A 12,200-nucleotide genomic window follows, 5' to 3' on the forward strand; every position below is an offset into this window, starting at 1 on the left:
TGTTGTTATCCATTCTGAATATATGTACAAAAAACTGCAGTCTTCTCTTCCTCATGACACCAGTTAGTTTTTCAGTTTTCAAATATAGCTCTCTGTTTGGTCTTAACCTGTATTCAACATTATCTCTTCTTTTAGCTCCCAGTATTTTCCACATAATTCTTCATTCCACATCCTGTAGTTTATCAAGATCTCCATTTCTTGAATGAAATTTTTCACTCTACAGCGGAGTGTGCACTGATATGAAACTTCCTGGCAGATTAAAACTGTGTGCTGGACCGAGACTCAAACTCGGGACCTTTGCCTTTCGCGGGCAAGTGCTCTACCGAATTAGCTACCCAAGCACGACTCACGCCCCATCCTCACAGCTTTAATTCTGCCATTACCTCACCTCCTACCTTCCAAACTTCACAGAACCTCTCCTGTGAACCTGGAGAACTAGCACTCCTGGAAGAAAGGATATTGCGGAGACATGGCTTAGCCACAGCCTGGGGGATGTTTCTAGAACGAAATTTTTCACCCTACAGAGGAGTGTGCGCTGATATGAAACTTCATGGAAGATTAAAACTGTGTGCCAGACCAAGACTCGAACTCAGGACCTTTGCCTTTCGCGGGCAAGTGCTCTACCGAATGAGCTAGCCAAGCACGACTCACGCTCCGTCCTCACAGCTTTAATTCCGCCAGTACCTCGTCTCCTACCTTCCAAACTTCACAGAAGCTCTCCCGCGAACCTCAATTTCTCGTTAGTTTAAGTGTTTCTGCCATATACAGAGCTTCAGGTCTGGCCACTGTTTGGTAGGGTCTTAAATTTGTGTTCCAGGAAAAGGATTTTTTGTTTAAACGTTTTTGGTCATATGAAACACTCTTTCCATTTTACGCACTCTAGTTTCTATAGCTGTCCTTTCTTTTGCATTGTATGTAATCCACTCTCCTAGGTATTTAAAGGAATCTGTTTTGTGTATTGTATTGTTGTCAACTGCAATATTTTGAGAGGCATCACAGATGTTTGTCATGAACTGTGTTTTTTCAAAGGATATTTTTAGTCCTGCTTTGGCTGCTTGGTTTTGCAGTTCTCTTACTTGTTCTTGGGCATTATCTAGTGAATATGTAATCAATGCCATGTCATCTGCTAAGACTAAACAGTTGACAGTGATCTTGTTTGGATTTATTCCTAGTTGAATCCCTTTAGTATTGATGGCCTTCAAAGAGATGTTTTATTATTTCTGTTATTATTTCAAATATTATTATTTCTTGGTGTCAGATCATTAAATTTAGTTCTGTTGAACATTATTTAATTCTCTGAAGTATTTATCCCCTTATGTGGAGAAAAATGGTTTAAATATATCTAAAAACAAAAGCGCTGGCAGGTCGATAGACACACAAACAAACACAAACATACATACAAACAAACACAAACATACACACAAAATTCAAGCTTTTGCAACAAACAGTTGCTTCATCAGGAAAGAGGGAAGGAGTTGGATTGTTTCCCTCTATTATATTCATATCGAAAAACGGTTTAAGATATATGAATAACAACAGAAGTCTTTAATAAAATAGTCAAATAATAGCAACTTCTTTATGTTTATATAATGATATGATAACATCTAAGCAAAATTCCCAAGAAAAGAGTGGAGTTATTTTAAATTATGTTAGTGCCTTCTTGTTAAAAACTGTATTACATGCAATTTATGTCAAATATGACTGTCTTTTACCTCACAGTTCCCTCATCTCACAACAAGGAGCTCACTGTGATTATGTTATATGATAAAATGATACTTAAAGAATGAAAATTTTAACATAAACCATATGTTTCAGTAAAATTTTATTGATATTAAAACCTTTTAAATGAAGCATCTTTAAAATCAGCAAGTAAAAATTACTTTCTCACATACACATGAAACCATTGTAACAGTATTTCCACAATTACATACTCAGAGTGATGATGCAAAACTGCTATATTTTTTCTGACTCATACAACCAAACTTTATCTATTCCACTGCCTACAATTACACTTGGAGTCCAAGATGGAAAAGGAAAGCGGCAGGCTATAATATGAGTATCTTTTGAAACTTCCGCTTTAATTTTGGCCTCCAGTTCTGGCATCTGCAAAAGAAAAGTAATTTCAATATCATTCTATTCATCTACATCACATATTATTTCTTTCTCTAGAGAAAGATAAACTGTTACATTCAATATTGTTACATTACATCCTGGATTTTCCATTGTTTGAATGATAAATGAATTATTTCATTCCAGATTTAGACAACATACCTTAACCTGAGGCTAATAATGAATGCTACTGTCATAATGCTTGTATGGAACTCGCTGGTTTGAATCTTGTGGAGAAAAGAAATTTTCAACACAACTATTGGTACATTAATCACTGAAGAGGTGGTAGTATAATTTTCTTATAATTGTTATCTTGCGTACTGAGTTCCAAATCTCTCTGCAGTTTCTGAGAGTGAGAGCTTGTGACACTAGAAGGAGTACCTTACGTCAGATATAACTATAAGGTCAGTGATACACTTGGTGCTATGAAATAGGAATAGAGTATTTTCTGATGCCATGTTTCAACCTCACCCTTATTCATGTAACTCATCTTCAATTAGCCCATGATTGGTTTCTATCCAGTCCGCATAAGAAATTTGCGTGTTTGTGTGTGTGTGTGTGTGTGTGTGTGTGTGTGTGTGTGTGTGTGTGTGTGTGTTCATGTTTTATAGGTGTTTATTTTTCCATGATTACATTTCAAGATGCCTGGCATCCCATCTTCAGATGTTACATTTATATACGTGTGTTTGCTAACAGCATTTTAAAATTTTGCAAAGGAAGTTTTTAAGGCAGCTTTTTTAAAATGTCCCAAGTAAAGAAACAATGTTCACAACACTTAAGTAGATGCAGATGAAGGTGGGGTGAATGCATTTTCAAAAACGTAAGTTTTGAGGCATAATTTCTTGGCGTGGTGTGTTGGGAAAGGTGTACCACTTATATCGATACATTACCCCATAAACATTAATGTCGGAGACGCTATAATTTTGACTCTATGCTGTTGCGTCATATGATGAAGTGGACTGTGAGCTTAAGGAACTATGTGAGTCAGGCTGGCAGGTCACTAAAGGTTACCTGTGCCTGCTCTATATGAAACCATGATACTTAAGAAACAACCCACAAATTTCACAATGGAAAGAGGCCCAAAAAGTATGAATAAAGCAAAACTGCATGATATGAGGTAGCCAACAATGGCATACAAGATTTACATTTACAAAATAAATCTCAAAACGTTCAAAATATTACAAAACATGCAATAACAATATCAGTGTTTACACTGCTAAATATGCTATTAGTTATGAGACTACCAGCTATCCCCAACTCATTCAGTAGCTTCTGTGGTGTGACTATAAATTACACGAAAAAGAAGTGTTCAAATCAGTGCCAGTATGGGAATCTACAGGAACTCAAGGAGCAGCCATGATATTGAAAAGGAACTTTGGTTCTGTTTTGCAATTCGTGATGAGTCCAGAATAAGTAACCCAGTTTATCTTGTGTGCTGAATACCTATATTTCCTGATAGCCAATGGTGTGCAGACATGTAAATAACTAGGTGCTACATCACGGCTATAAGGTGGTGAGTTCAGAGTACCAAGCAATCAGCTTACAGCACTGATATAACCCCCCCCTCCTTCCCCCCCACACACTCTTCGGATTCTTGGTTGGTAAACATTTCTCATTCAGCTCCTTACCATATCATAACTGCACAGGTTTTGCATTGAATACTTTTTCACATGGGCAGTTATAAAATAAATGCTATGATAAGCATAGTGACTGCCCAGAAATACAGACTAACAGTGTTATAATAAAATGCATATGTAATTAGCATTTTTCTGTATAGATTAAAATGATACTTTATCTCCTTTGAAGCTATTTGCATGTTAATTTTTAAATTGACTGATTTTTTACTATTTCTTTAAAAAATCTAAGGTAACATTTAAAATAGTGTGAATGAGTAATTTATTAAGTACTACAAAAACCTGGCAATGCTTTGCTATTGCTAAATTCGTATGGGAATTGCATATAAATCCTAAACTTCTTAGCCTCCCCTCTCTGTCCCCCTACCACTCTCTCTGACCATAACCCTTGTTTATTATTATTGCAAACAAAACCTTCATTGGGAATTGAACTTGCCTACAATGAAATGATAAACTGGCTGGGGTTACTGGTGTACAGGATATTAGAGAGACCTCTCCAGCTATTGGATCTGTGAGGATAATAGTTTCAGTGGCAGTATTTTGCACAGTTTTAATCTGCAAATGGGTAGGGTATAAGTTCCAGATGATTCAGATTGTAATAGTAGCCTAATAATAAGCCGACAAGCCATAAATGCTCATTTCCTGTAAAACTGACCACACAACGAAAACAAAACCTCACATTTTCACGGCACAGCACAGAATTTTCCTATTTGCAGTTGGTTTTACAAAACAATCGGTACATTGTTGCTTAAAAAAATGTATACCCTATATCCAACCAATGTTTATTAGAGTATCATGTAAAGATATGAAGGAAATCAGTCAAGCACTTTTCGAGATTTTTTGGTAATCTCTCTTGTAATTGTAATGTTGAGATAGTTGACGGCTCCTTTATTTCGTGCTAGCACTCATCCTCTTTGCTATGCCATTAATGTCACTTTGATTTCCTTTAACTAAAAAAATGTCATCATCTACATAGTGGTGGCAGTAGAGAACTTGTGGGCTGCTGCATGGTTGTTAGTGAAAAACTTATTTCCTAAATGATTAAGGAGAACCTCAGCCATGCAATAATAGTAGAGAAACTTGCAGGCTACTGTGGTGATATATCTTACAATTAACCATGAAATAGATATAACATCAATTCTAGAAACTTCATTAATACAACTAATTCTCCTATAGTCATTTTTGTTTTGTTTTGTAAGGTTATTCTCAGTTATCTCTAACGTCTAATGGACAGTCACGTTAGTATTTAAACTCACTACATCTATCAAAGCAAAGAAGGAATTAGCTAGTATGACTGTATCCTTAACATTGTCTGCAAACTAGTGCATATTTTTTAAAGTATATTGCCCATAAGATATGTCTATTGGTTTCAACCTATGTGCTAGCATGCATTTATTGGGGCAGTAGGATTCTGTCTCTGCCTGTGCATGTGTGTCTGTTCTCTTGTTTGCGGTTTCATGACTATACAGGGTGAGTCACCTAACGTTACCGCTGAATATATTTCGTAAACCACATCAAATACTGACGAACCGATTCCACAGACCGAACGTGAGGAGAGGGGCTAGTGTAATTGTTTAATACAAACCATACAAAAATGCACGGAAGTATGTTTTTTAACACAGACCTACGTTTTTTTAAATGGAACCACGTTAGTTTTGTTAGCACATCTGAACTTATAAACAAATACGTAATCAGTGCCGTTTGTTGCATTGTAAAATGTTAATTACATCCGGAGATATTGTAACCTAAAGTTGACGCTTGAAACCTCCGACGTTCAGTTGCGTATTGTAACAAACACGGGCCACGGTCGGCGAGCAGCATCTGCAGGGACATGTTTACGATGACGACCTTTGTTTACGAGTGTGGCTGTAGTGCACTGTTGTGGTTTGGTCTAGCTGTCGCAGTGTCCGCAAGTAGCGCTTGCTGCTATTGTTATTCTGCATTCGTCTCCGCACACAGACCAACTGTAGTACACCGTGTTACCAGACGTCTGTTATAGTGTAGTGTTGTAGGAACTGTGACCATGGTGTATTCGAACTCTGAAAAGGCGGAGATGATACTCATCTATGGCGAGTGTCAACGAAATGCAGCTGAAGCCTGCAGGGTGTATGCAGAACGGTACCCGGACAGAGAGCATTGCAAAACATCTACCGCCAACTGTATGCAACAGGTATGGTCATAGCACACAAACGGGTCCGTAACAGGCCCGTCACAGGAGAAGCGGGTGCAGTTGGTGTGTTAGCTGCTGTTGCCATGAACACACACGAGTACACGGGACATTGCGAGAGCCGGTGGACTGAGTCAAAGTAGTGTCATGCGCATACTGCATCGTCACCGCTTTCATCCGTGTCATGTGTCGCTACATCAGCAATTACATGGTGATGACTTTAATCATCGAGTGCAGTTCTGTCAATGGGCATTAACAGAGAATGCGTTGCAGTTCTACCTGTTTACCGATAAAGCGGGTTTCGCAAACCACGGGGCAGTGAATCTATGGAACATGCATTACTGGCCCGTGGACAATCCTCGATGGCTCAGACAGGTAGAGCGACAGCGACCGTGGACTGTAAATGTATGGTGCGGAATCATTGGCGACCACCTCATTGGTCCTCACTTCATTGAAGAGGCCCAAACAGCTGCAACATACATCGCGTTTCTACAGAATGATCTGCCAACGCTGCTTGAAAATGTCCCACTGGAAACGCGTCGACGTATGTGGTATCAGCATGATGGTGCACCTGCACATTCTGCAATTAACACTAGGCTGACCCTTGATGGGATGACCGAGCGGGGTGGCGCAGTGGTTAGACACTGGACTCGCATTCGGGAGGACGACGGTTCAATCCCGCGTCCGGCCATCCTGATTTAGGTTTTCCGTGATTTCCCTAAATCACTCCAGGCAAATGCTGGGATGGTTCCTCTGAAAGGGCACGGCCGACTTCCTTCCCAATCCTTCCCTAATCCGATGAGACCGATGACCACGCTGTCTGGTCTCCTTCCCCAAACCAACCAATCAACCAACCTTGATGGGATGTTCGACGGACGTTATAGGACATGGAGGACGCATAAATTGGCCAGCCCATTTTCCTGATCTTACACATCTGGACTTCTTTCTGTGGGGTACGTTAAAATAGAATGTGTACCGTGATGTGCCTACAACCCCAGAGGATATGAAACAACGTATTGTGGTAGCCTGCGGCGTGTACGACATTCATTACGCCAGAGATTGCAATTGTGTTCAGCAAATGATGGCCACCACATTGAACATCTATTGGCCTGACATGTCGGGACACACTCTATTCCACTCCGTAATTGAAAACGGAAACCACGTGTGTATGTGTACCGCACCCCTCATGGTAATGTACATGTGTGTCAGTGAAAAAGACCAATAAAAAGGTGTTAGCATGTGGACGTAATGTGCTGTTCCAGTCTCTTCTGTACCTAAGGTCCATCACTGTTCCCTTTGGATCCCTACGTAATTCGATGCTCTCCGATACACATGATCGAACAGCGGAGGAGTGGTACTCAAGCGTCAACTTTAGGTTACAATATCTCCAGATGTAATTAACATTTTACAATGCAACAAATGGCACTGATTACGTATTTGTTTATATGTTCAGATGTGCTAACAAAACTAATGGGGTTCCATTTAAAAAAACGTAGGTTTGTGTTAAAAAACATACTTCCGTGCATTTTTTTATGGTTTGTATTAACAAATTACACTAGCCCCTCTCCTCACGTTTGGTCTGTGGAATTGATTCGTCAGTATTTGATGTGGTTTACGAAATATGTCCAGCGGTAATGTTATGTGACTCACCCTGTATATTGCTTTGCTTCCCTGTCAGAAAACAAAAAATCAGAGTTCTGAATTTTGCATTTAATTGTGCATAGAATTTTTTTGTGGGATCTCTATTCACCTTGTTAATACCTTTATCAGAGTGAAATTTGCAGTTGCAAAATGCAGTATTCTGATACGTGGTTCTGAGTAGACAAGATGGGTTGCTGATGCAACTACTTAAGTAAATTCTGCATTTATGCACAATTCTTTTTTCTATTTATTGCAAAATATTAGATGATACATTTTAGTTTTACTTTGTTTTGGATCTGAAGATGATCATGAATGTTCGAAAAATGTATTCTAATTAATAACACTAAATGAGAATTATCTTAAATATTAATACAGTTGCTGTTTGTCACAAGATGAGTATATCAGCCACAATGAAAATGGTGCCTAGTCAGATGGTGAGAGACTGTTTTACTTTACTGAACTTGAAACTAAAATTAATGAAATACTGTTGTAAAATTAAACTTAACAAGCAATGCTTACATCAGAATGTAATTCCAAGCTATGCAAACTCTACAAACAGGAATAAAAAAGCAATTATTGCCAAAGAAAGAAGAAGAGAGAAAAAGCAGAAATCAGGGAGGCCTACAAGAACAAGAACATATTAAATGAAGAGTTATGCTTATTACACTTAATGGTAACTAAAACATAATCTCCTCTAAAGGTTGACAGCACAAGTACATTTACTGATGACAGAGTGGACACCGAAAGATGAAAAATAATTGTGAGACATCTTAAGAAATACTATATATGACAGGTGTAAGTAAACGTGAAAATAATACTGTGCCTAAAAAAACATAAGTTCTTTGACAAGCTTGTAAATCTTACAGATATTCCTCATGCAGTTGAAGTGATATCTCTTCTATGAAAAGGTTTAAACTATAATCCAAAACCAGCATAAAGATAGAAATACATAAAGAGAATTATAACAGAGGTCAAATTTGCTAGTGATGTAGCAAAGCTTCTCATTCATAAACAGTATGACCTAGTCATCAAAGTCACCAATGCATTAAAAATGGTGTTTATAATCAGAAAGCAAGCATGATAATGAAAGTAGATAACTTAAATAAGAAATTAAAAACAGTGGATAAAGGCAGCACTATCATCCTTATGAGTGCCGAAGATTATGTAAATAAAACCAAACTTCTTTTTTTTGAAAATGAGATTAATGAAGTATCTAGAGACCATACAAAAAGTTCCATGCTCAACTAAAATGCAAAATTCAAAACTCTGATTTTCTGTTTTCTGACAGGGAAAAAAGTGATATATAGTATGAACTCACAAATGCCAGACACACCCACAGAGGCAAAGGTTCATAAAAAGAACAAGTCCATGATGGTTATTTCCAACATGATAAAGAGTCCTAATGCCCCAATAAATGCAATGAAGGATGAAAACACTATATACATTTTATGAGCAGTCATACTAGTTTATTACATGCCTGCACTCCTAGATATGGTGAATTTGTATACTAATGTGCCTGTCCATGAGACATTAAAGATAATTATGAACAACCTTGTAAAACACAAAAAAATGGCTGTAGGAGAAATAGTTGAATTAATGAAACTTCTAGAACTGTTGTTATGTTATAATCATTTCATGTTTAATGATAAGAAATAGCATCATCCTGACGAGCTAGCCATGAAAACTCCCTAGCCATATTTATGACTGAGGTTCTCCTTAATCATTTTGGAAGCCAACTTTTTACTAACAACCCCACAGTAGCCTGAAAGGTTCTCTACTATTACTGCATGCCATGTGACTTTTTTGTAAGCTTTAAAGACCTCTGATAGTGTGAATCGCTCCTTGCTACTCTGTAAACTGGAAAAGTATGAAATTAGGGGCACAGTATTAGAATGGTTTGAGTCATATCTAACCAACCAAAGACAAAGAGTGGTTATAACATCAGAGAGAGGAACTTATACTTCAAAATGGAAATCCATTTCACATGTACCCCAAGGTTCTGTCTTAGGTCCATCCTGTTTTTGTTTTACATAAATGACCTGCCACTTAATACCAGGTGTCACTCAGTTTTATTTGCAGATGACACATCTTTAATCATTGAAAGTAACAGTACTGATCAAATTCCACAAACTGTATTAAATACTTTAGAAAAATTATATACCTGTGTTGATTTAAATGGGTTAAAATTATACATGGAAAAGACTTAGTTAATGTAGTTTAAAACAAAACAAGCAAAATGAAATCATATTTAAAATGAAAGATACAGAAACCAGGATTTGGAAGAGGCTAGCTGTGTGAATTCCTAGGAATGCAACTAGATAAAAATCTATCACAGGGATCACATATACAGTACCTTGCAAATAAATTAAATAGCCTAGCATTTACAATGAGAATATTGTACAATGCTACCAGTACGGGCATAAGAAAAGTAGTATATCATAGCTACTTTGAGTCAATAATAAGGTATGGAATTGTATTTTGGGGTAACTCAAACCATGTGTGTCAAATACTAAAACTTCAGAAAACCATCATTAGAAATATGCACAACGTAGGGTGAAGAAAATCATGTTGCCCACTACTAAAAAAATCTAAGTATATTAAATGTTCCCTCACTATACATATGTGAGTGGATTATCTTTGTACACAGTAACGCTGAATTATTTGTAGCAAATCATTTTCAGCATGATTACAGCACCAGAAATCAACATAATTTTATGCTGCCCAACCACCTTTTGAAACTTTATGCTCAAACTCCACATTATATGGGTATGAAAATTTATAACAAAGTGAAAGGAAGAGAATTGCTCAGTATAAATTTTGAAACACTGAAAAAAATCCTGGTATGAGAAACAAGTACAGAAATGTTACTATTCAGTAGAAGAATTCATAAATGACAACCTGAAAATTTGAGCAGGAGAGAGCAAGTACTTAAGACTGTTAATCTTAAAAGTCTGTTACTTTCGAAGAAAAATTATTAATTGCTTAAGTAATTATTCAGTACTGTATATTATATTACTGGTATTATAAGGAAAATTGTAAACCAGTTTTTGTGTTTTGATGAGTCTCCTGTACTTTAAGTCAATGGCTTGAAATTGTATATTACAAGACAATAAACTTCTACTTCTACTTCTTTGACATTATTGACATAGTGGAAAGAATGAGTGCTATTCAACCAAAAATTAGATTTACAGTTGAGCATGAAATAAAGGAGTCATCAACTAAATCAACATTACAATTACAAGAGAGGCGGGTAAACACCATTTTAGCATTATAAAGAAAAATTACCTGTGTGGATATTATTAATGATTCTAAGTCTTGGCATCCTGAAAGAATCAAGGTAGCATATTTTTGATCCATGATTACTAGGTTATTAAAACTGCCATTAACTGAGCACAAAAGAAATAAAAAAATCACCATTATAAAGCAAGTTGCAGTAAGCAATGGTTATCCATTCTCAACAGTAACTAAGTTAGTACAGAGAATTAAAAGACAACAGCGCAAAATCAATCTCAGCATGGTAATAGGTGAACAGAAATACAGGAAATTTGTGTGTGTGCCCATGAGATATAAAAAAACAGGTTTCAGAAATCACTGCTAGACAATTTTGCAATGCCAATTTGCATATAGAGTTTAAGACTAATGAGATTATTCACTTCTGAATGAGGCACCATGTGACCAGAAAAGCCTCGAAATTCACAGCAGCAGGTGTATGTAAACTAAAGTGTGAAAACTGTCCAAAAGATTATGTATGTCAAATAGACAGGACATCTGATATATGTTTTTTCAAAGAACATGCTTCAATTCACAGTAATAAAACAATATTTGGTGAGCATGTTTTAACATCGAAGCATGCTGTTGGAACTATTGATACATATTTGGAAGAGCTGCACAATAAACCTACGGGACAACTCCTGACAATGTTGGAAGAAATGAGATTTTTACACATTGTATGCAAAAACCTGGCATGACATTAAATTGGCAGAATGATTTTATGAATTGTAGTTCATTCATCTCGTGATGTACATTTGTAACACATTCGTGTGTGTACAGGAGACATATCAAAAATTTATAATACAGTTACAATGATTTTTACATTAATACATAACAGTACTAAAACAAATAATAACATTAAAATGATCTTTCTTGAATATATAATGTGTTGTTTCAAGCTCAAATTTCCGGTTCTTCTACATGAATTCATCCACTGAGTAATAAAATTTCAGTGTCCACACATCATACTGCTCTCCTTGAAGTGGATTTAAATTCATCTGCATTAACTTGTTCCCTTTTAATTTATCATAAATTTTATTCCCATGTATTGTGGTCCCTGTGGGTACAAATGCAAATGCAATTAACTATAACTGTCACACCATGTTCCCTGTAACGTTAGTTGCTGCAGATAGTCTCACTTTTATAATTTATTGTTTTATACTTTTTACAGCTTTATGCTTTTAGTGTTTTCAAAAAAATTAACTTAATGACACTTCACACAGGTTTAGGTCCTCTACATAATTCCACTTCTGTAATTTTACAATTGTTATGTTTTTCTTGTTTATACTTTTAGTATTTTAATGAAAAAAATTTATGCTATTTTATTTTTATACTCCCAGAGTAATACCTTATGGTTTGATACTTTCAAAGTTCCTCAA

At 36.5% G+C, this 12,200-nt stretch overlaps 1 protein-coding gene across 2 annotated transcripts in view; it reads right to left on the minus strand.

The window, feature by feature from the left end:
* Positions 1-1,809: 1,809 nt before the first annotated feature.
* LOC126177128 (ATP synthase subunit C lysine N-methyltransferase) overlaps positions 1,810-12,200 on the minus strand; it is an 81,122-nt gene continuing 70,731 nt past the window's right edge. For both annotated transcript variants that reach the window (XM_049924397.1, XM_049924396.1), the window contains one exon: positions 1,810-2,103. In XM_049924397.1, the coding sequence (XP_049780354.1) occupies positions 1,954-2,103 (150 nt within the window). In that variant the 3' untranslated portion in view covers positions 1,810-1,953. The remainder of the gene's footprint in view (positions 2,104-12,200) is intronic.

Source organism: Schistocerca cancellata, chromosome 3 (genome assembly GCF_023864275.1).
Source record: "Schistocerca cancellata isolate TAMUIC-IGC-003103 chromosome 3, iqSchCanc2.1, whole genome shotgun sequence".
NCBI lineage: Eukaryota > Metazoa > Arthropoda > Insecta > Orthoptera > Acrididae > Schistocerca > Schistocerca cancellata.